The following is a 25,695-nucleotide window of genomic DNA, read 5'->3' on the forward strand; positions in this document are numbered from 1 at the left end:
ACATTTTCATACATGACCCAAGTATGATGGGATGTTAATTGCTTAATTAACTCAGGAACCACACCTGTGTTGAAGCACCTGCTTTCATTATGCGTTGTATCCCCAATTTACTGAAGTGTTACCTTTATATGCTGTTTGTTTAGGATTTGAGTTTACGATATTAAGAAATGTACTGCTTACGAAGACAGCTAACGGTAGCTAGCTAAATCAGTGAATGCAAGCAAACTAATGTTAGTTGTGTGGATTGCGTTAAGGGAATTAGCTAGCGTAAATACTTTTTAGAAAAACTATAGTATAAGCGAATGCGACAGCATTTAAGGCAAGCAAACACATCTGTTCACTAGTTAGCTAACTAACGGTAACGTTAGCTACTTGGGACACAACAATATATATTTGTATAACTAACATCAACCCTTGTTCTATATGTGACAACTGTGCAATCCTGGGACGCTGCTGTTCAGAAGGGCCTCGCTGACTCCCAATTCCAACATAGAAAACAGACAATCCATCAAGGTTCACTTTACCCAATGTCCTTTAGCTATTCATCATCTTAGTAAATTGTTAACACTTAAAACGTTACTTCGTTGTGTTCTAAATCAGTTAGCTAGTAAAAAAAAATGCACATTTGGTTAGCGTTTACTTGCTAGCTAGCTGGAAAACAGTCAAATGTAGCTAATGTTACTTACTCATTGAAAAGCAGACAAATGGTTTCCGAAGGGGAACTACGACGGTGATTTCTTCTGTCAATGTTATTTTTATTGCCAAACAGATTGTGGATGACTCTCTTCAGTGACCGTGTTTTGAAAGTCCGAATTATTGCAACAGAGGGATCTCCACGAAACTGTGCCTGTGTTGGCTGATTGTAGTAAACCAGAGCTATGAAAACAATGTCTGCCGGTCGGAGGCACAGAGCCTGCATCATGTTGTCCCAGAAACAAACAACACACCTTCCTAGCGGACAAATGGGAGAAATACAGTATTGAGCAGAGATTTATTTATGTTAAAGAGGCGAATGTACATTTGTGCTTAGCCTCCAGTTGAAAGCATGTATGTTTGAAGACGTAATGACAGAAATGTACTGCACTTTTTTACTGAGAAAAAACACATAGGACTACCTTTTCCTTCAGATACCCTATATTGTCCTTTTTTTAGGTAAGCAGCATATGAGACTGACCCAATTAGTGATCCCAATAATGTAGCTAGCAAATTTACAAGATAGCGACAGTAGTTTCCTTGGTAACCAAACAAACATACTTGCTAGTTTAGCAACCCAAACCATCAGTCCTAGCTTGCTATTATGAAAATCGAATTGAACAATGACAATATTTTTAATTCAAAATTTGCTTTCAAAAGCAACTCAAATATAGAACACATTACCAAAAGTCTCGTTGAACATCTCATTCCAAAATTATGGGCATTAATATGGGTTGGTCCCCCCTTTGCTGCCACAAAAGCCTCCACACTTCTGGGAAGGCTTTCCACTAGATGTTGGAACATTGCTGCAGGGACTTGCTTCCATTCAGCCACAAGAGCATTAGTGAAGTCGGGCACTGATGTTGGGCGATTAGGCCTGGCTCACAGTCGGCATTCTAATTCATCCCAAAGGTGTTCAATGGTGTTGAGGTCAGGGCTCTGTGCAGGCCAGTCAAGTTCTTCCACACTGGTATCGACAAACCATTCCTGTATGGACCTCACTCTGAACACTGGGCATTGTCATGCTGAAACAGGACATTGTTGCCAGAATGTTGGAGACAGAATATTCTTCCTCCACCAAACTTTACAGTTGACACGAGGCATTCAGGCAGGTAGAGTTCTCCTGGCAATATTTAGGGTAAACTGTCAAGTTGAAATGTGTTTCTGAATGAGAGGCGACAAATGAAATGACGCGTTTCTTGTGACTTGAATGGTAATGAATGGATTCATTTTGCTGCCACATGCCAGGGCCACAACACAATGTATGTGTGGTGGCGGAGTGAAGTGAGACTGCAAATGTACACTCACCGGACAGTTTATTAGTTACACCCATCTCGTACCTGGTCGGACCCCCTTTGCCTCCAGAACACCCACTCTACAAGTCGGTAAACGTTCCACAGGGATGTTGGTCCATGCTGACACGATGGCAATCATGCAGTTGCTGCAGATTGGATGGCGCTACACCTTTGACACCAGGCAGGATGGGTCCATCTACTCATGCTGCTTTCACCAAATCCTGCATCTGCCATCAGCATGATGCAACAGGAACCGGGATTCTTCGGACCAGGCAATATTTTTCGACTCAATTGTCCAATGTTGGTGATCACGTGCCCACTGGAGAAACTTCTTGTTTTTAGCTGAACGAGTGGAACCCGGTATGTCTTCTGCTTCAATAGCCCGTTCCAAGATGCTGTCTGCACACCACTGTGCCGTTATTTGTCTGTTTGTGGCTTGACTGTTGGCTTTCACAATTCTTGCCTCTTAATGCCATTCTCCTTCCACCTCATCATGAGCTGTTTTCGCCCACAGGACTGCTGCTGACAATGTTTTTCGCACTTTTCAGGTAAAACCTAGACACTGTCAAGCTTGAAAAGGCCAGGAGGGCGGCAATTTCTGAGATGCTGGATCCGCTTTGCCTAGCACCGAAGATCATACCACGCTCAGTCACTTAGAATGATTAAAACAAGTGACCTAACGTTCAATCAAAACTGAATGTCTCAATGCCTGCCTGCTTTATATTGTAAACCACTCATCACCATGAACTCACTATCGGAGCGAGCCATTTTTGTGAACAGGTGGTGTACCTAATAAACTGTCCAGTGTGTAAAGTCCCCACTCCATACTCTTCAGTCATGCATCTTTGCCTTCTAAATTACTTGGATTCACACTGACACGAACCTCATCCCCAGGCTAATGTACACTGAACCAGATTACATTGACACAAACAGTAGGAGCTGAAGTCTGGACCGCAAAAATATGAAAATGTGAGAGAGAAAAAAAAATAGAATACTGTGTGCAGTTCACACAAACAAAACAAGACACCCCATCCAAGTTTCCAAGTTTAATTGATAAAAATTTAAATGAGTGAGAAGAAAAAAAAAACACCCACACACAGCATGGTTTGGCACAATACACCCCAAATCCTCTCAATACGCAGTCACAGAGGCACTTATCATTACACCATACTCCAATAGCACGCCAACTGTGAGCCAGGCAGTGTAGACACCTGAGGGGGGGGGGGGGGAGAAAGGAGATACCTTTTAGGAGGTGTTGGGTGAGCCAAATGTTAACTCCGTCCTCCCTACACTGAGACTCAGCATGGACAGTCCACAATCATGTTTTATAGTTCTTTTATTTAGACAACCCAAATAAAAGGCACATAAAAACATTGCGCATATGTTTACAATTATTCTTGACACACATATGTATAAAAAAAAAAAAGTAGGAATGTTTACCTTTATGCTAATTAGAAAGCCTATTCTTCGTATATACAAAATTACCATTGTTAATGTTCTAATACAAAAAGATTTATAAAAAGTTTTTTTTTCCTTGCATGTGTCTACCATAACTAACATGTCCTCTGAACTAAATGGTTTTGTACAAAGATATACATTCATCAGCCTTCACAGGGCTCCAAGAACTTCCAAATCATAAAGAAAATTGAGAAAGATCAGACCAACTTTTCTCTTCCAAAACTCAAAGTTAAGCCCAAAACCATCATTGCATTTAAAACAAATGTAGTGTCATCATAAACAAATTAAAAGCATTTGGTTAAAAAGAAACTGATGGTGCATAAGAGTAATGGCCCTTTATTTAAAAAAATATTACAGAACATGTTTTCAAAATGTTTATAACGGTTTAGAATGTTGTTTACAAAACACTTAATTGAATGTAAACCATACTCCCCGCCTCCAAAAATGACAACATATCAATTTGGTTGAGGGGGCTGTCTAGCTCGTAGCCATCTGAACTGTTAAGGCTTCCTTCACAAAACAAGTCCATCACCATAGACATTATGGCATCTGTGAGAGCAGAGGCAGCACCATTGAATTCTGAAATAGTACACTTTCTTCTTCTACTACTACTTCTATGAATTGGCAAACAAACTAAAAGGGTGCATACTGCCACCTGGAGTGTATTGTTAGAACAAGGTAGGCGATTTACTGTCACCTGCAGTTATGGAATGTTTCCTCATGAGTATAATTCATTGGTTGATCCCACCTGATGACCTGGATAGAATGTGATCCTTCCTTAACCCTATAGGAAGTCCCATCCAGTTGACTTCTTCAAAAAGTCCTCAATGGTGCTGCCCATGCTAAAACAGGCTATTGGGCACTAGTGTTGTCTAAGTCTATGTCCATCACATCTAGAAAAGGAAGCAGAGGTGTGAAATAGTCTTGTTGTAAAGCAGTTCAGGCACACAAATTACGGCCACTGCGGAAGGCCAAATGACAAACATACACGTACTTCAAAACTATTCTGTTTGTAGTGTTTTTTTTGTTTTTTTTTAAAGTTGTCAAGTCTAATTACTTTTTTTACTCAACCCAAACTTGGACGAACTCAGACGTCCACATGCAACATTGATGGAAAGGGAATCCAATGCCAACAAGACCACAACTCCATGCCAGATTAGAGTAATTATCTTGGGGCACTTTGTTGGCATGCATGCAATACTAGCAAAGGCCTCATACATATTGCCTTTCCCGAGACACAGGGAAGGCGAGGCCACTGACGAGGGCAGAAGTCTCTGAACAACGTCCACCAGTTTGGACATACAGCCTGATTTTGGGGCAATGGCTCACATCGGCGCCGTGCCGGCTACACGTGTTCCAAAGAGTTCCTGCCAGTTGAGGGAGAGGCCTGTGTACTGAACATAGGCCTTGTCAGCGCCAGTAGGCACTGGGCTGGGGAAAGAAGCAGCCCTGTGACCCTTGACCCATAATCTTTGACCATTCTAGAACACATGTAGTTGACACAGCCTCTCATCTCTGCTTCCATTCTCTTTCTGGGCACCTTGGGCCTCAGATGGCAGTTTTGGTTCTACAGTAATATAATAAAAAGGACCTAAGAAGACAGAAAAACCTCAAACTAACCTGGGAAGTAAACTATGCAAAAGTAGTCTAATGGACGGTCGTATTGACATTGATAAAGTAATTGCAGCCCTGACCTGTGTTGAAGGATATCTACTTTTATTACATTTTTTGAAAGGCAAAGACAAAATAATAAAAATAATTGTTTTGTAATATTTACAAAGAATGGGTATAAGGTCAACCAAGGTTGAGTGTTGACCTTAAATTGATCCTTTTACTCTCATCAAAAGACTGGGCTACTCTCAGTACGGTTCCTGAGTAGAAGTTCATACTTATAAGATCCTAAACCTGCAATAAAAAAACTAAAAAGAGAGGGGGGGGGGGGTTAAATGGCCCTACCAAAACCTCTCCCAACATAACTATTTTCACTAAAACTTTTAAAAGGTGAACTTTGGGACTTTTTTCAGCATAGTGTCTACTGCGCCACTAGGTGGCTCTTATAGCCTCTACATTAACAAGGCTCACAGCCAACACTACTAATTTTGATTCTTAATAATACTGCTGTTTTCAGGACATTAACTTGGGGATATGCTTTCAGTGCGAGACATTTCCTCCTTGTGTTCCTGTAACATTACCACTGTAATGTCCTCCGGCTACTTTATCAAGTCATCTAAAAATACACCGGACAACTATTCCAAAAACAAAACTAACAAAAAACCATGTATAGGTTTACAGTAACCAGCAGTGAGAATGTGACCATTTTCCAGAGATGGCATCAGGACCTGGGAGAGCTCACCTTACGCATACGCAGTCAAAGGCATTGACCTAAGATTGAACTGTTGGAGCCTTTGATATTTTTCTCTCCAGAAAAAAAAAAAAAAAACACCATCCTGCAAAATGGTAGCCTTTGTCCCTTTTGCTGTACTTAACTCCTTACAATGCATACAACTATTAAATACTGATTAGCAGGCTATAATAATAATAACAAAAGGAAAACTAATATAAAAACCATCTGCTCTGTAAGAGAGCATTTAAAAACATTAATACCAGCAATACGTTTGTTACAGTTTCATTCCAATGCCAAATGTGCAGGTATGTTCTGACGCAAGGCGAGGCATAACTCGCTGTTTGTTTACGTCAGGCTTCCACGTGGAGCATCATTCCTCCATTCCTCCTTCCGAGACTTCACATGATTTCCAGGACTGTTCTCCTACCGGCAATTAAAAGGTAATAAAATGCACCAGCATCTACAGGGGCTGGCCAGTCCACCTCTCATCATGCTGCAGTCACAGCTGCTCCCACTGCAGCCAGACGGACAGACAGGTACAGCGTCCAGCTAGCCCACCATACTACACCTCTGCTCTACTACAAGATCATCTATAGTACTCCTGGTAAGGAGGAAGGTCTGCTAAAGTAAGGGAGGAGGTGGTGGTTTGGGGGTAGAAGGAGCGAGGTGGGAGGGGTTGATAAAGAGATGCTAACCAGGGGCCAGGGAAGGGGTTACTACCAGGGAGGGGAGGAAGGCAGGACCTGGGAGAGAAAAGGCATGCTATCCATGGGCCGCATGGCGATGTTAAGCGGCCCGGTTATATTCATGGGCATCCCAGAGGTGATGGCCACAGGGTGGGCTATATTCATGGGCCCAGTGATGGTCACTGGGTGCTGCAGGTTGATTGGAGAGGTGATGTTGACCGTGCTGGTGGTGATGTTCATCTGGGCGGCGATGGTTACCGGGTTGCTGGCGTTGCCACGGTTCATCGCCGAGGTGATGGCGGCAGAGTTGGTGACGGGCGTCACTGAGCCGGAGTTGTGCACGTTGTTAGAGTCTGAGGAAAAATGAGGGAGGGAAGGAGCGAAAGAAAGACAGAATGAGCTGGATGATCGTTCATTACAAACCATTTAGGATAACCCCAAGCTCCACAGGGATAGAGGGGCCGAGGTTTGAGTCACTGCAACGGTCAACACACACATTAAAATGATTAGACATTATAAAACAAAATGGTAGGATTCTTATGAACCTACCTTGAAAACGAGAGATGTCCATAAGGACTTGGAACGAGTTATTTAAGATCTCTCCTACCGTCAACTCACCTGAGGGGGCAATTCAAAAAGCAGGATCAATGTACTAGCCAGCTAACTTTCAGCTAATATTCAGAAACACTTTATTTCATACTATAGTCAACTTGAAATGGTATGGTATAATTAACTCACTGCTTTAAACAACCCATATTCCACTTAAACATTCAGAGTTGTAATTTAAGGTTGATCAAAGTCGTTTGGCTAGCTAACTTATTGATCCTGCTTAATGAAATAAAACCCTGATACCTGAATAACCATAACACACAAGCATCTGCAACGACTTGGTTGTAAAACAACTAGAACTACACACGCTAGGCTAGAAGACAGATCTGTAGTGGAAAATGGGCCACTTCAATGCATAAGTAAGTATACAGCTACAAATTTGGAGGGGTTGGGATCGGGATGGGTTTCGGCTTTAGCTACTAGATTACCTTTTCGTAGCCCTGAGTGGTGGTTCCACTGCCAGTCACTTAGCCCTATTCAGAGATACAGACAGATAGGGGTTACATTGATTGACAGGACTGATTGGGACAGGGCATCACTTGGTTCTGCGTGCCAGAAGGGCATAGGGAGACACAAGTCATTGGGTTAGATACACAAAGGGCCAATCATTTGGCCTTCTACCATTTACATTACATTTACATTTAAGTCATTTAGCAGACGCTCTTATCCAGAGCAAGTACTAAAATGTTTAATGCACATTGTAGCTGGCGAGGACAGAAATAGATAGTTGTATAATGTATGCATAATCATTTTATTAGGTAAAATGATTAGGGTCTGCTGAACAATAGATTTTGCCCGTGCCATTTTAGAGTGATCTTATTATTCCAAACTGGACTTCAACACCCGTAAGTCAGTGGAGGTTTGACAAACCAACAAGAGAGCAGATGTTATAAACCTCAATTTCAACAGCTGACAAAACAAGATAAAACAAAAGTCTGAAAACAGCATACAGACCCATCAACACTTAAGAGGATATTAAGTGTTTTCTTTGGTCGACTCGCATATCGCATTTGAATGACTTGTATTGCTGCACGAGTTCGCTATGAGCGTCAAATGAATTGGACGTTCAAAGCCCTTTAAATTTAGACCGTCTCCTACCAGATTTCCTGCTACAGGCTATCCATTTCTGTCAGCAGAGATACTTGTCATCCCCACCACACATGTAAACAACTGGTAAACCAGACAGCGCTGTGGGTTGGCCCCAGCAAATTTACATTATGACATGAATCCCTGAATGAGTGGTAACAGTCCTTATCAGTTAGGGACTGTTGTGCAGTACATTTGAATCTATAAGTCCATTTGTGGTGCTGCACTGAAGGATATGAATGTCCATGAAAATGGCTAATAGAAGGTAGGCCTATTCCTAATCATTCTTTATCCTGACCCAAATATATTGGAATCAAATACATACAGACATGGGTCACTCTCCACTCCATTTCATAATTCTGAAGAAACTCTCGTATCAAAACGAGTTTTTACTGGACAAATTCAGGTAGGTCACCCTTTGTTTCATTCCATTTAAGAAACATTTAGCAACAGAATCATCAGAATGAATACACCCCTGACGTCGTGCTTTGTGCCTGCCTATGTTGTACAGGACACCACAGAACAACAATGCATGGGGTGCTCTCAGCATAAAGATAGGGACAGAATAAATACCTAAAGTATTTTTTAAGAAAACAAATATATGATTTAATACTAGGTCTGGAGCACCCCAGGCTAGGTGTGGCTGAGGGGAGAGTGGGAAGGATGGAGGGAGTGGGAGGCTGCTTGGCATACCTTTATTACAGGGGTTGTTGAAGCTGGCCTGGCCGTGGGTCTGGAGGACCCCAGGCTAGGTGTGGCTGAGGGGAGAGTAGGAAGGATGTAGGGAGTGGAGGAGTGAGAGGCTGCTTGGCATACCTTTATTACAGGGGTTGTTGAAGCTGGCCTGGCCGTGGGTCTGGAGGACCCCAGGCTAGGTGTGGCTGAGGGGAGAGTAGGAAGGATGTAGGGAGTGGAGGAGGAGAGTGGGAGGCTGCTTGGCATACCTTTATTACAGGGGTTGTTGAAGCTGGCCTGGCCGTGGGTCTTGAGGTGGCTGGTAATGTAGGCAGCGCTCAGCATCTTGCCACAGATGTTGCAGGTCACCTTGCCCTCGTGTCGGATCATGTGGGAGCGCAGGCGGTCTTTGGTGGCGAAAGCAGAGGTGCAGGCCTGGGGTGGTATACAGGAACAATGATAGGGATATCAGATAAGATACAGCCTGATACAGATTGTATCACAACCGGCAGTGATTGGGAGTCCCGCAAGGCAGCGCACAATTGGCCCAGCATCAACCGGGTTTGGCGGTCATTGTAAATAAGAATTTGTTCTTAACTGACTTACCTAGTTAAATGAAGGTTAAATAAAAAAAATCTATATATTTTTTTTTTAACTCACTCAATGAGTTTGTGTGTGTGTACACTGCAGAAATGTCTGACATCTTGAAGACTCAGGAAAGATGACATATTTTACAATTGGGAGTTAGTGTAATAATCTCATCCGTAATCCAACAAAACAGGAGTGAATGTGCTTTACAGGAAAGTGACCATAAACAGGGAAGGGGGCGTCCCGGAGGAGGATGCCTGGCTCCTTACCGTTACTTGGCATTTGAAGGGTCTCTCTGAGGAATGAACATGCTTCACATGACAGCTTAGATGGTCAGGCCTGCAGGAGGAGAGGACACAGAAGAACACAGGCATTTTAAAACCTGGTATAATAGCTAAAAACACCAGTACAGTTTAATCAATAATGCCATACACTGACAGTAGCTGGGGCTACTCTGTTGACACGTGAGTCAATTAACAAAATGGGCCAACAAAGATTGCAGGTAAATGACAAATTCTCGGTGAACCCACAGTTATACCATAATAGTTCAATGATGTTTAATTTAATAAATAAAACATCTACAGTGTTTTTATGTTAGTCTCATGGTGTCCATATCGGACCCATGGGACACAAGCTATTAGAGCATCAATCCACTACTACACCCCTCCCAAATGAATAAATACTACACCCCTCCCAAAGTAATAATTGATGTTCTTGCAACAAGACCAGATAATTATTCAGTTAAGCCACACCAAAAAATGACCAGAGGGATAGAATTTAGACATTTTTTCAAAATCAAACTAGAACTCTATTCTATAACATCACAAAAAATAAAATTATCTGTTCTACAGTATACCCTGAAGAAGACAATTATCTGGCAACCACAGCCGTCCATCTGTCGTTCAGTTCTCCTCTGCCCTCACTAAGCCGCACTAGTGAAATGTAGCTATTGGACAAACGCAGCCAGAGAATTCCCCTCCAACAAAGGAGGAGAGTGTGGCTTAAAAATGTCTCTAAGGAGGCAGTTTCACACTAGCAGGCTTTTCGTGATGGCAAGCAGGAGTCCAATCCTATCTCCTCAGGAGTGCAGTGGAGCTCAAAAGCTCACATCTCCCCTCACACACAACACTCCTTCGTTAAAGAAGAGGGGAATAGCCTCTTTTAGGACTGCCAAGCGTGAAAATTAACATGCACCTCTAGCCGCATAAGAGTAAGATTTGTTACTTCGCGCCAAGTCACTATGATTATGATACAATTTACTTCACTTAGCTAGTTGCTAATAATTTGGCTCAAGAACTTCACCGTTCACTGACAACTTAATGATGTCTGAAAGGGTTAGGTTGGGGGGGAATAACAAAATACTCTCCAATATTGGAAATAACAAAAGGGGAGGAGCTAAATCAATGATTAGAAATCAGACCAGTCAGTGAGTCAGAACACTACCATTGGCCTTGGGAGCTGCAGGAGTTACACTGGAGACCCATCTCTTCTGGTGCCGCCTGGCCCCTGCAGCATTCTCCCTGTCCCCTGCCGATATCCCTGAGAGGGGGGACACGAGGGACTACTATGTGACGCACGCAAAACTCTAGATACTGTTTATATACATGGCGGGGCACTGCTTGCATGTCATGAGCCAGTACTAATGGTCTGAACAGAAGCTGCGTGGGGCATCAGTAATCATGGCCGAGCTTCATAAAAGCTACACACAAGAAAGAGGTGGTCCAGAACAACAATTAAGGACTTTGTCTCATAGGGTTACCATATAAATAGGTATTCTGGTATGTGATTTCAGGCATTCAAATTATACTCCACCTTGTTCTTTGATTGAGGAAATTCATTCAAAAGTGGAAATTGTACATAACACCTTTTGGCTATGTGCATTAAAACATCATAGTGGAAACATACTAGTATGCAAAGCAATGTTCCTAAATTCCTATTGATTGAGACTGATTAACCAGTCCAATTCAATTACATTCAAACACACAAGGATTTCCTAAATTCATCACACCTTTAAATTATTAGGCTACGGACCACTGAATATCAATTTCAAGTGGAATGTTTTTACCCAACCAAGCATCGACTTGAATCATCCTCATATTAATCTAGGGCTATATATGACATTGTTTTATGAGGCTGCACCTGTTGGATACGATCTGCCCTCTTGTAGTCCTTTATGCCCGTCAGTTAGGCTTCTTCTTCTACAACATAGTCGTATCCAGTACATAAATGTATCCGATTCTGAATTAAGATGACTTTTGAAAAGTTGTGATATGGCCCTCTTGCTTTTTCCCCACAATCAGGAAATATATTTGGGGCCCATTAAAATGGAAGCAGTGAAAAAGAGATAACGATAAGAAATATGTGAAATTCCAAAGAACCTTACACAAAACTCTTTGTCAGAATGCATTATTGACAATTACATTTCAACATGTACTATGGACAAGAACATTTTTTAAGTGGACTAAAGGAAAACTTGAATAAGTTGAACTGCGCCACGCACCTGGAGAAGCCCTTCCCACAGACAGAGCAGATGTAAGGTTTGTGAACGCCCCCGTCGTGTGAGCGAACGTGGTAGGTCATGCGGTCCTTCCTCTTGAAGCGCTGCTGGCAGATGGGGCACTCAAAGGGCTTCTCGTCTGAGTGGGACAGCTTGTGACGGTTCAGGTGGTAGACGTCACGGAAGGCCTTGCCACACATCTCACAGCCGTGGTTCTTCTTCACTGGCTTGGCAGGCTTCTTGGGCTGGCTCTGCTGCTGATGATGATGATGGTGCTGCTGTTGATGCTGGTGCTGCTGCTGGGGCACCATGGTGGGAGACATGATGCTGGAGCCCGTGGAGGCTGAGGTTGTGGCCGTGGTGAGGATGCCAGCGATGGTGGAGATGTAAGAGGGCTGGCCGCCGCTGTTCTCGCGCTGTGGCACTGTGGAGATCATGGGCACCATGGTGGGTGCCGTCTGTGTCTTCTTGGGACGAGACACCATCTTGACGCCCGTATGGCAGGACTCGTGCCGTCTGAGATGGTAGCTGTCCCGGAAGGCCTTATTGCAGTAGCCGCAGATGAAAGGCGTTTTGGACTTGGGCTCTTTCTTCACCACTACAACAGGACCACCGCCGCTGCCTCCTCCTCCGCCGCCTCCCCCTGTCCCACTGGCCACATTGTCCTTGAGGAGCTCTGCGACGCTGACTGGGGGCTTCTGGTCCAAGAGGATGGGCATCACAGGTTTCTGGTCCACAGGTTCTGGTCCTCCTGACTGGAGGAGAGGCAGCAAGCTGTTCTGGGCCACCTGGTGCTGGTGATGCAGGGCTTCATTGGCCTGCTGGAAGGACAACACAAAGACAGCCATGTAGAAGCACATCAGTACACAGTCTACAGTGTCAGTCACACCGTCAAAGCTACTACAGCTGCATGTAGCAGAGAGAAAGTGAGAGACCTGTTTCTGACTGCTCCAGAGAGTTGAAACGGACTGCCTTGTCAGCAGAACTACCCCTGTTTCCAAGATAAGGATGACAGTAAAACAGAACTTCTCATTTTTAAAAGAATTGAGCAGAGAATGACAATTTGATTCACTTTTCTTATTAGAAGAGTCCATTTGGTTGTCAGCTTCCATTTACAGATGTTGTTGAATTTCATGAACTAAGCTATTCTACTCAAACGCTTTTCTGGTGATATCTCTGGGTAGCCTTGTGGGTGACATTGAGGTTTGAGGTTCAAAAAGAGGTTGCTCAATTTATGCCATTATTCATTTAAGTAGGCAAGTCAGTTTAGAACAAATTCTTATTTACAATTGACTGCCTACACCGGCCAAGCCCCCGGCGACGCTGGGCCAATTGTGCGCCGCCCTATGGGACTCCCAATCACAGCCAGGTGTGATACAGCCTGGAATCAAACCACTGTGTCTGTAGTGACGCCTCTCACACTGAGATGCAGTGCCTTAGACAGCGGCACCACTCGGGAGCCCCCCAAAAAATAACAATTATTCCAAGTCTTCCCCTGTGCCATTCAGGCAGCTAAGTTACTACTACTACTACAACCCCAGCCCTGTCAGCATGAATGCTGCGTTCTAAGAGGAAGGACAGGCTTTAAAAAGAGGGACATCCATTAATTTACCAGAAATAGAAAGGGAGCCATTTCCAGCCAGGGCATCCGAGCCTCTCAGAAAAAACACAAGTGCAGCCCTGATGAATGTGGTGTGAGAAGAGGGTTAGGAGGGGAGAAGAGGGTTAGGAGGGGAGAAGAGGGTTAGGAGGCAGCTGTTCAAGGTGCACACACGAGAGGATTTAAACTGAGATTTGAGCTCAGTGGGTGATTTAGTCAGTTATGTCATGCCAGAATGACATGAACAATATACAGTACATCAACGTATACCTGACCAACTACAAACATACAATGAATCGACAGGTTTGTTTCACTTTGTAGATTTACGCCTCTTGACCTTTTCGCCAAATCTCGAGTTGTATTTTTTTTTAACTATGAAGACTAAATCTAGAATTGTACACCCAAAATATTCAAACTCGAGATCTGCTCCAACAAATCCATCAAAGATACACAAGTAACCTTAGTGCTGCTTTTGATACCATCGATCACCATATTCTTTTGGAGAGATTGGAAACCCAAATTGGTCTACACGGACAAGTTCAGGCCTGGTTCAGATCTAATCTGTCGGAAAGATATCAGTTTGTCTCGGTGGATGGTTTGTCCTCTGACAAATCAACTGTAAATTGCGGTGTTTCTCAAGGTTCCGTTTTAAGACCACTATTGTTTTCACTATATATTTTACCTCTAGGTAATGTCATTCGGAAACATAATGTTATATTTCACTGATATTTGGATGACACACAGCTGTACATTTCAATGAAACATGGTGAAGCCCCAAAATTGCCCTCGCTAGAAGCCTGTGTTTCAGACATAAGGAAGTAGATGGCTGCAAACGTTCTACTTTTAAACTTGGACAAAACTGAGATGCTTGTTCTAGTTCCCAAGAAACAATGACATCTTCTGTTGAATCTGACAATTAATCTTGATGGTTGTACAGTCGTCTCAGATATAACTGTGAAGGACCTCAGCGTTACTCTGGACCCTGATCTCTTTTGACGAACATATCAAGGCTATTTCAAGGACAGCTTTTTTCCATCTATGTAACATTGCAAAAAAAGAAGAAACTTTGTCCAAAAACAATGCAGAAAAATTAATAATTTTGTTACTTCTAGGTTAGACTACCCATATTGGTCTACATGGACAAGTTCTGGCCTGGTTTAGATCTTATCTGTCGGAAAGATATCAGTTTGTCTCTGAATGGTTTGTCCTCTCTACTTTCTGGCTACCCGGATAAAGCACTAAATAAACTTCAGTTAGTGCTAAACACAGCTGCTAGAATCCTGACTAGAACCAAAAAATGTGATCATATTACTCCAGTGCTAGCCTCTCTACACTGGCTTCCTGTTAAGGCAAGGGCTGATTTCAAGGTTTTACTGCTAACCTACAAAGCATTACATGGGCTTGCTCCTACCCATCTTTCCGATTTGGTCCTGCCGTACATACCTACACGTACGCTACGGTCACAAGACGCAGGCTTCCTTACTGTCCCTAGAATTTCTAAGCAAATAGCTGGAGACAGGGCTTTCTCCTATAGAGCTCCATTTTTATGGAATGGTCTGCCTACCCATGAGAGAGATACCCATGAGAGAGACGCAGACTCGGTCTCAACCTTTAAGTCTTTATTGAAGACTCATCTCTTCAGTCGGTCATATTAGTAGTCTGGCCCAGGAGTGTGAAGGTGAACGGAAAGGCTCTGGAGCAACGAACCGCCCTTGCAGTCTCCCCTCTCTCCAGTGGGATTCTCTGTCTCTAACCCTATTACAGGGGCAGAGTCACTGGCTTACTGGTGCTCTTCCATGCAGTCCCTAGGAGGGGTGCGTCACTTGAGTGGGTTGAGTCACTGACTTGATCTTCCTGTCTGGGTTGGCGCCCCCTTTGGGTTGTGCCTTGGCAGAGATCTTTGGGGCTAGTCCGCCTTGTATCAGGATGTTAAGTTGGTGGTTGAAGATATCCCTCTAGTGGGGCTGCGCTTTGGCAAAGTGGGTGGGGTTATATCCTGCCTGCTTTGCCCTATCCGGGGATCTCATCGGATGGGGCCAGTGCCTCCTGACCCCTCCTGTCTCAGCCTCCAGTATTTATGCATCGGGGGCTAGGGTCAGTCTGTTACATCTGGAGTACTTCTCCTGTCTTATCCGGTGCGAATTGAATTTACTCTCGCTCAGGACTACCTGGCATGAAGACTCCTTGCGTCCCCAGTCCACCGGACGGACGTGCTACCTGTCCCAGACCTGCTGTTTTCAACTCTCTAGAGACAGCAGGAGAGGTAGAGATACTCTCAATGATCGGCTATGAAAAGCCAACTGACATTTACTCCTGAGATGCTGACTTGTTGCACCCACGACAACTACTATGATTATTATCATTTGACCATGTTGGCCATTTATGAACATCTTGGCCATGTTCTGTTATAATCTCCACCCGGCACAGCCAGAAGAGGACTGGCCACCCCTCAGAGCCTGGTTCTTCTCTAAGTTTCTTCCTAGGTTCCTGCCTTTCTTTTGGAGTTTTTCCTAGGCACTGTGCTTCTACACCTGTATTGCTTGCTGTTTGGGGTTTTAGGCTGGGTTTCTATACAGCACGTGGAGATATCAGCTGATGTAAGAAGGGCTATATAAATACATATGATTTGAACAGGCTGTCTACACACGCAAACACACACACCTCCCTGCCACTCAATCTAAATCTGTTGCATGTAAGGTGATCTTTTTTTCCTCTACTGGTACAGCATCTAGAACGGGACAACCTGTGTGTTAGCTAACTATATCTAATAAAAACATCAGCTGGAGCACCCCCAGAGAAAATTAAATAATGTAGTGCTGACTAACAGAAAACAAACTAAAATAGAGAAAAACAGTCACACACACACACACACACACACACACACACACACACACAGGAATTTATTGGGTGAAATACCAATGTTTCAGCATCACGGTGGGTCATTTGATTAGATGTTCAGTAGTCTTATTGCTTGTTGGTAGAAGCTGTTAAGAATCCTCTTGGACCTAAACAAGGCGCTCCAGTACCGCTTGCCGTGCGGTAGCAGAGAGAACAGTCTATGGACTAAGGTGGCTGGAGTCTTTGACAATGTTTAGGTCCTTCCTGATACCGCCTAGTATAGATGTCCTGGATGGCAGGAAGCGTGGCCCCAGTGATGTACTGGGCCATACACACTACCCTCTGTAGGGCCTTGCTCGGCCTCCAACCTCAGTTGCCATACCAAGCAGTTATGCAACCAGTCAGAATTCTCTCGATGGTGCAGCTGTAGAACCTTTTGAGTATCTGGGGACCCATGCCAAATCTTTTGGCAAACGTACAACCGCTGGATTTGGTTTTGTCATGCCCTCGTCTGTCTTGGTGTGCTTGAACCATGTTGGCTGTTGGTGATATGGACACCAAGGAACTTAAAGCTCTCAACCTGCTCTACTACAGCCCTGTCGATGAGAATGGGGGTGTGCTCAGTCCTCCTTTTCCTGTATTCCACAATTATCTCCTTAGTCTTGAGCATGTTGAGAGGTTGTTGTCCTGGCATCTGACCTCCTCCCTATAAGCAGTCTTGCCGTTGATCAAGCCTACCACTGTTGTGTCATCAGCGAACTTAATGGTGTTGGAGTCGTGCCTGGCCGTGCAGTCATGAGTGAACAGGGAGTACAAGAGGGGACAGAGCATTCACCCCTGAGGGGCCCCCGTGTTCAGGATCTGAGTGGCTGAGGTGTTGTTACCTACCCTTACCACCTGGGGGAGGCCCATCAGGAGGTCCAGGATCCAGTTGCTGAGGGAGATATTTAGTCCCAGGGTCCTTAGCTTAGTAATGAGCTTGGGGGTCACTATGGTGTTGAACACTGAGCTGTAGTCAATGAATAGCATTCTCACATTGGTATTCCTTTTGTCCGGGTTGGAAAGGCAGTGTGGAGTGCAATGAAGATTGCATGTGGATCTGTTAGGGCGGTATGCAAATTAGATAGGGTCTAGGGTTTCTGGGATAACGGTGTTGATGTGAGCCATGACCCGACTTTCAAAGCACTTCATGGCTACAGACACGAGTGCTACGGGTCATTCAGGCAGGTTACCTTAGTGTTCTTGCGCACAGGGACTATTGTGGTCTGCTTGAAACATGTTAGTATTACAGACTCAGACAGAGACAGGTTGAAAATGTCAGAAGACACTTGCCAGTTGGTCAGCGCATGCTCGGAGTACACGTCCTGGTAATCCGTCTGGCCCTGCGGCCTTGTGAATGTTGACCTGTTTAAAGGTCTTGCTCACATTGGCCACGGAGAGCGTGATCATACAGTTGTCCAGAACAGCTAATGCTCTTATGCATGTTTCAGTGTTTACTTGCCTTCAAGCAAACATAGAAGTAGTTTAGGTTGTATGGTGGGCTCGTGTCACTGGGCAGCTCTCAGCTGTGCTTCACTTTGTAGTCTGTAATAGTTTGCAATCCCTGCCACATCCGACGAGCATCAGAGCCGGTGTAGTACGATTAGAGCTTAGTCCTGTATTGATGCTTTGCCCGTTTGATGGTTCGTCAGAGGGCATAGTGGGATTTTTTTATATAAGCTTCCGGGTTAGAGTCCTGCTTCTTGAAAGCGGCAGATGTACACTTCAGCTCAGTGTGGATGTCGCCTGTCATCCATGGCTTCTGGTTGGGGTATGTACCGACAGTCACTGTGGGGACGACATTGTCGATGCACTTATTGATGAAGCCAGTGACTGATGTGGTGTACTCAATACCATCGGAAGAATCCTGGAACATGTTCCAGTCTGTGACAGCAAAACAGTCCTGTAGCTTAGCATCTGCTTCATCTGATCACTTTTTTATTGACCAAGTCACTGGTGCTTTCTGCTTTAATTTTTGCTTGTAAGCAGGAGTCAGGAGGATAGAATTATGGTCAGATTTGCCAAATGGAGGGCAAGGGAAAGCTTTGTATGCGTCTCTGTTTGGAGTAAAGGTGATCTAGAGTTCTTTCCCTCTGGTTGCACATTTAACGTGCTGAAATCATCGAATGACGGGGATGAGGGCCTGTTCGGGTGTCTGGAGTAAATCCCACTCGTCCGGCTCATTAAAGAGAAATTCTTAGCCAAGTTTAAGGTAATAGCTGTCAGGATTTCTAGAAGCTCTTTTCGGTCTTAAGACACAGTAGCAGCAACATTATGTACAAAATAAGTTAACTTTTTTTATTTTATAAATAGCATGGTTGGTTAAGAGCCCATAAAACAGCAGAAATCCCCTCTGGCGCCATCTTTTATTTGATTTGGGGGGTGTAAACACTGTCCAGAATGGTTGCTTTGACCAATTGGACAAGTTCAGGTAGTTTCTCATCTACTTCAACATTCCCTCCAATGTTATGCCTCCTGGACATGGTATCCATCTGCAATGACGAGCAGACCCTTTACTATCCAGTGCCGCTTTGAATGGCGGTAACAGAACCTACCAATGCTAATTGTTTGAAATGAAACTTGTGTTGTGTCTCAGTACGTGTTGTATAAGCAGCATGTTAGATCTGCTATAAATATTCCTTTTGGAGCAATTTCACACCACCTTTATGTGGCTGGCTGCAGGCTGGTTGAGGCGTCAAACTCTCAAACTAATTACACCCCCACGAATCACATTCATCCCACTGGTTTATGTAACCTACTACAACCATACGTAAATAAAACATTATTTGGGCCTCCCGGGTGGCGCAGTGGCCCAGTGTGCCACCAGAGACTCTGGGTTCGCGCCCAGGCTCAGTCGCAGCCGGCCGCGCCCGGGAGGTCCGTGGGGCGACGCACAATTGGCCTAGCGTCGTCCGGGTTAGGCCGGTAGGGATATCCTTATCTCATCGCGCACTAGCGACTCCTGTGGCGGGCCGGGCGCAGTGAGCGCTAACCAAGGTTGCCAGGTGCACAGTGTTTCCTCCGACACATTGATGCGGCTGGCTTCCGGGTTGGATACGCACTGTGTTAAGAAACAGTGCGGCTTGGTTGGGTTGTGTTTCGGAGGGCGCATGGCTTTCTACCTTCGTCTCTCCCGAGCCCGTACGGGAGTTGTAGCGATGAGACAAGATAGTAACTACTAACAATTGGATACCACGAAATTGGGGAGAAAAGTGGGTAAAATTCACACACACACAAAAAAAACATTACAACATTTTAATATTTCCTTTAACAAATACTAACTCAGGAAATGTTTCAATAATCACCTACTATAATCATACACTACCCAAAATGTTGCTGATTGTCTATTGTTTTGTAGTGGTTGAAAAACATATAGCAGTGTAATGAAAACTGACAAGATAGCAAAACAATGACCCAACACTGGTAGCTAATAGAGCAGTGTACAGAGGACATCTGCAGCTGCTGGCATTGTCCAATTGGTCACGGCAGCCCCCAAAGAATGGGTGGTGGGGGGGGGTTTATGAATATTTTTGGTTGGTGCGTGAATAGAGTTTCACATTGTACCCAGCAACCTTACAACGGGCAAACCAAAGACACCACGATTGAAACGACCTTGTTATTTTCCGTAATCACCATAGGGCAGGGTTAAAAAGCTGACCCCTGGGCTTTCAGGTTCAGCCAAGCATCCCAATACGGTCAGCCAGGCAGGCAAGGGATGGGGTCTGGGCTGGGGAGTCGGGAAAAATCCCAAATTGTGTTCCTTTTTCTTTATGCTCTTTTGTGGAGTCGTAGAAGACACAAATCCAAGCAGTGATGCACTTACGACCCTCAGGGGGGCCTTTGTGACACCAGTCCTGCCTGATTTGGGGATTCTGTTCAGCTGGCGGCCACTGCAGACTGCTTAGTGAGGCAGCCGTGCTTTGGGGAATGGGAGAAAAACAGGGTTAAGTCACAGGGTGTCGAGTCCCCTTTTTGTCCTCCGTCCGCACTGAAGTTGGATCCAGACTGGAATTCTTACCACCATTAGCATTTCTTCTAGCTGTGTGTGTGTGTGTGTGTGTGTGTGTGTGTGTGTGTGTGTGTGTGTGTGTGTGTGTGTGTGTGTGTGTGTGTGTGTGTGTGTGTGTGTGTGTGTGTGTGTGTGTGTGTGTGTGTGTGTGTGTGTGTGTGTGTGTGTGTGTGTGTGTGTGTGTGTGTGTGTGTGTGTGTGTGTGTGTGTGTGTGTGTGTGTGTGTGTGTGTGTGTGTGTGTGTGTGTGTGTGTGTGTGTGTGTGTGTGTGTGTGTGTGTGTGTGTGTGTGTGTGTGTGAGCAAGGCTCTCAGACTCATAGGGAGCTGAAGCCCGCTGTGCCTTCACGCTGCTCTGATGATTTTGATACAAATCTGCTCTGAAGGCTGAGGTCATTCCCAGATAAATAGTTCTGAAACGGAGTGGGGGCGTGGAAAACAACAAAAACATACAGAACATATAAAAGCAGCCTGTTCTGTTAATTCAGTCAGAGATGTGGGGCGGGGCTTTACAATGGAGAAGTATCTCATTGACCACAATGCTAATCTGTTTAGATATCAGACAAGGCCCCCAAGAACACAGCTTGCCATTTGCTCAGATAAGTGCCCAATTTATTTTATGATCCCAGAAACAGTAATAGTTCAAATATATTTGTATTGCTTGTGTTCTCACAAAACTTGATAAACATACTCAGGCACCAACCTGCATGAGGGAAGCAAAAAGATCTGAGTGTTAACCCTGAAACCAGGACTAAGACCTTGACTACATAATTTGTTCTACCTATGTTTTGAGGGCTTGGTTGGGGTCGTGTCATGTGCAGAAAAAATAAATGTTTACAGGTTACAGGGATTTTACTGTGGAGGATATGAACTTACTCTGATCCCTGTGTAGTAGTCCCTACGTGGATTCCCTGGAACCATGGGACCTACAGAAGACTAATACAAAAGAAAAGGGAAATACTGGGTTTGTTAATAAAATTTTAACATTAACAGTAAAACAAAACTCTATTACGTATTGTCTTAGGGGAATCCTAAAACGTAGGTTTGTCCTAAAATCGTGAGAAAAGAAATTAGTCATCTTCATCTGATTCAGGAGGATTACGAGAACACTATTATTGAGAACTGCATAGCTTGACAACCCCCCCCCGCACCAAGCATAACTTCTGACGCTTACAGAACAGTAACAAGTGACGCACAGACAGCCTCATTAGATGCTTTATCAAATCCAGCGAATCAAATGGAACCTCCAAATAACAACTACTTAGTTTCCATTTTCCTCCACTGCTCCATCACACCAGCTTCAGGTATTTGTGCCTTGTTAGCCACAAAATAAAAGCATTATCAAGGGTCCTCGGCTCACGCCAATTAACTGGCAGCAGCTGCACCTCTCCAGCGCTGAGGGAACAGAACTAGGCCTACCACTACGGCTGCAATATGATTAGGCAGAGTAGGGAAGAAAATTTTAAAAACAAGTGGCAAGTGGTTTGAGGACATCCATTTTCAACACTGGTGTTCACATTTGACCTGGGATTGGGACACTACGCAGTAGGCCATTTGAGATGTTGTGAATAAGGGTCTTCAAAAAGGTCCAATTCATCTAATCATTTAACTGACACTGCATTTTGTAATGCATCTTAGGTTGCCAAATAGATTGGACAGGAAAAGTTATATACATGTCCACTAAGAGAAATAGCCTGTTCCCCTTAAGCTAACTATCCACATTCCAGGAAAATAAAACATAAAAAGAGGATGTTTCAAATGTCTAGGCATACATATTCTGGATTCTTAAAATGCAATTCCCCCCAGGTGTGATGGAAAGAGAGCCATTTTCAAGATCTAGCTGACACACGTGACTTAATTCCCAATGTTTATGTAATGTCTACAATCTATGAATTTAGTGTACCTGGTAAGTTGACTGCATTCATGTTTTCTTCCTCCAAAGGCACTTTATGCTGTTTTACCCCCTTCATATGTATATGAGTGGCAGGTAGCCTAGTGGTTAGAGCGTTGGGCAAGTAACTAAAAGGTTGCTGGATCAAATCCCCAAGCTGACATGGTAAAGATCTGTCCTTCGGCCCCTGAATAAGGCAGTTAACGCACTGTTTCCCGGTAGGCCATCACTGTAAATTAGAATGTGTTCTTAACTGACTTGCCTAGTTAAATAAAAAATAATATACTGTATTCTAGTCAGGGCTCCTCCTATATAACTATTTCTGTACACATTTTCTACTCATATACTGTCCATACACACACACCATCATATACATAACTCATCCTGATATTTCTTAATTCCATTCTTTTAATTTAGGAGTATTTGTGTATAATTGTTAGGTACTGTTGGAGCTAGAAACACAAGCATTTCACTGCACCTGCAATAACATCTGCAATATGTGTACACGTATTTTCAGATGTTTAACATCTTGTTACAAGCACACATTAGTAAATACTACAATTCCTCTGCATGGACATAGTGCAACAAGAGGATAGGTTTACATGGACAACTTTTCACCTACTGCCAGAGGGTAGGAAAAGCATTTTTGCAACTGATGCAAGTTGTGCATTGCTAAAAATGCTGTAACCATGTCCAGAAATTCTGAATATGTATAGATTGGATGGATATAGGTACTTAATACAATGTTAAATACTATCCCTATTCCTGGATTTGCAATTTAAATCGCACCAAAGGCAGACAACTAAAGACATGAATATCCTCCGCGAGCTGCCTAATAGAAATTTCAGACATATGGAAGACGGGTTACACATTATCAGTAGTGCAAGAATTAGCTAGCATCTTGGCTGCAGATTACTGCATAGTTTGAATTCTTTCTCCAACCCGCGGTTACATATTTTGGGACGAGGAAAAGGGGGGAAATTTTAGAATCGGAAGTGCGGGGTATTCCCTCCTCGTGCCCGGCACGTATACAAGTGCGATTTACTGAAAGTAGAACATCATTCAAATCCTATCAAAATGTGTAAACAAAATCACTGACTGCAACAAAAAAAAACTGTTTTCATGCCACATTTACTCGCTAGCTAGCATGGCTCACCGCTGGAGTGGATTGTTCTCGTTCTTTGAGGCTAGCTACAACTAGCTGGCTAGCATCCTAACTAACAAACGCGCGGCCATGATCACTTGCTAGCTTGCTTAGTTTTTATATTTAACTAAATGGGGCCCATTCCAAAGTATCCGGTATTTATAATAAACATGCATTAGCGGATTTTGATTAAAGTATGCATTAACACCAACAATTTACAAGAACTGGGGGGGCACCTAGAAGCCCTCCCCTCCCTCTCTCTCTCTCTAGCGTCATCCATATACCTCACAGCTGGAAGTCTGGGATTGATGTAGTGAGCTAGCGAGCTAACGTTAGCTCTTTCAGCGGATTGCTCATAGGCTAGCCAATATTAGCTAACGCTACCATTGTTTTGCTTGAATAGTTTTTCTACAAATCCACGTTTAAAATCACCGTTAGCAACGGTGCATTAGACATCTAGTAACATTTAGATGTAGTTAATCAAATTTACCACTCTGATGACACTTACCTGGAATAAAAATGTACTCCAGCTCGGTTCCATTGCAACACTTAAAATCTGCAGGAAACCTAGACGGAATCTACAACAAAGCAGCTAAACATGGCAGCTGCTACAACTTCCTGTAACCCTCCGGGCTGAACCATTTCTAGTCGACGTTTATGGGACGTTAGAGATTTCTCAGAAATGAACATAGTGTAAATTGGCTTGTATTAAAATATTGTGACTGTAAAATGTGTTTCTAATACTATGTATTGGGATACGATTGAATGGTATATGATGTGGCCCTTATAAATACACACAAAATATGATCGACATGGAACGTGTTCCCCTATTTGTCATGCTTAACTAGTCCATTGGAGCGCCTTCCAGAGATAGCATAAAAGTACATTTTCAATATGCCATCGTCAAATATGTTTACTGATTGTGCCTGTATTTATCATTACATTATGTTACAACACAAACACTAGGGGAAAAGCAACATGTTGTTTCTATACAGTTTAGTTACTATTTGTCAACCCCTTGAAATCAAATTTTAAGAAATCCTTTCAAGATTTGCTTGGATTGCAAAATATTGACCTTCAGACACAAATGCTTGCATAACACAATTAGGATGCAACATATGCATACCATTAATTGATATACAAATGTGCTCAGAACCTACCTTCATTGTCCATTATCTGATAACCACCATGGCCTTGCTCTAATACTGTAATACTGTAATGATGAATCACTTACATAGATAGACGTACATAATAATCACTTAACCACAGCAGTCACTTCAAATTAAATCAGTGAAACAATAAAACTTAGATTTTTTTTCCAGATTGCATTTGGTTACTGCCATATGTTGCTCTCAGGAAAAAAAGAGAATTGGGAAGATTCCAACCCTAAACAGGAATGTCGTAAAATGTAAATGTATCACTTCCCACTGAATATACAACTAGAAATCAATGCACACACTCAAGAGTTCACAGAAAACCCAAACAGATTTCCACACACAGTGATTGACATCCATTCAAATCAATGATTTGGTCATGCAGCCCAGGGTTTGGCCATCCAACTCAAATATTGCAAGTCAGACACAATCAAATTTGTGGACTTACAATTGAGAAGTTTCAACGATTAAAGGCCCAGTGCAGTCAAAAACATGATTTGCCTATGTTTTATATATATATGTCCAGGCTATGTCTGAGGAGGCAGGTAGCCTAGTGGTTACATTGTTGGACTAGTAACCAGAAGGTTGCAAGATCAAATCCCCAAGATGACAAGGAAAAAAAAAAAACAGTTAACCCACTGTTCCTAGGCTGTCATTGAACATAAGAATTTGTTCTTAACTGGCTTGCCTAGTTAAATAAATGTGTTTGCAATAATACTGTGAAATTATGATATTGCCCTTTCAGTGTAAGAGCTGGCTGAAAAGACCACCTGAAATTTCAGCCTGTTTTGTTGGGATAGAGTTTTGGCCTGCATGGTGACATCACCCACTGCTTAATTAGTTAATAGACCAATAAGACAGATAGTTCCAAACCTCTGCCAACAACAGCTAATTTACCCCTCCCCACTCAGACTACTCTCAGACAGTCCTAGCAAAATGTTTGCTTGAGCATTTGCTTTTTGCTAAGAAGCTATTTTAATTTCTTATTGACCATTTTCATTTAAAACAATCACAGTAGGGTACTTATTTCTTACCCAGAAAGGGTTTGATATTGAGATAAAAACGGCTCTATTGGCCCTTTAAACTGATCT

General features: G+C 43.4%; 2 protein-coding genes across 9 annotated transcripts in view; both read right to left on the reverse strand.

Annotated features, from left to right (window-relative positions):
* LOC124005697 (CUE domain-containing protein 1-like) overlaps nt 1-946 on the reverse strand; it is a 47,981-nt gene extending 47,035 nt beyond the window's left edge. For all 3 annotated transcript variants that reach the window (XM_046315180.1, XM_046315175.1, XM_046315177.1), the window contains exon 1: nt 687-946. The gene's annotated coding sequence lies outside the window, so the exon portion shown is untranslated. The remainder of the gene's footprint in view (nt 1-686) is intronic.
* Nucleotides 947-3,021: 2,075 nt separating this feature from the next.
* Nucleotides 3,022-24,071, reverse strand: LOC124005322 (vascular endothelial zinc finger 1-like). 6 transcript variants are annotated; one of them, XM_046314455.1, is made up of 9 exons: nt 23,959-24,071; nt 21,292-21,351; nt 11,935-12,752; nt 10,878-10,973; nt 9,704-9,773; nt 9,116-9,281; nt 7,514-7,558; nt 7,026-7,094; nt 3,022-6,829 (listed from the first exon to the last, which is right to left on the reverse strand). In XM_046314455.1, exons 1-9 carry the CDS (start codon nt 23,989-23,991, stop codon nt 6,507-6,509), a joined length of 1,680 nt encoding a protein of 559 aa, XP_046170411.1. In that variant the 5' UTR covers nt 23,992-24,071; the 3' UTR covers nt 3,022-6,506. The 6 variants fall into 6 exon arrangements, with proteins under 6 accessions (XP_046170411.1, XP_046170414.1, XP_046170413.1 ...); XM_046314458.1 differs by lacking the exon at nt 10,878-10,973; XM_046314457.1 differs by lacking the exon at nt 7,026-7,094.
* Nucleotides 24,072-25,695: the final 1,624 nt, after the last annotated feature.

Source organism: Oncorhynchus gorbuscha, linkage group LG19 (assembly GCF_021184085.1).
Source record: "Oncorhynchus gorbuscha isolate QuinsamMale2020 ecotype Even-year linkage group LG19, OgorEven_v1.0, whole genome shotgun sequence".
Taxonomy (NCBI): Eukaryota; Metazoa; Chordata; class Actinopteri; order Salmoniformes; family Salmonidae; genus Oncorhynchus; species Oncorhynchus gorbuscha.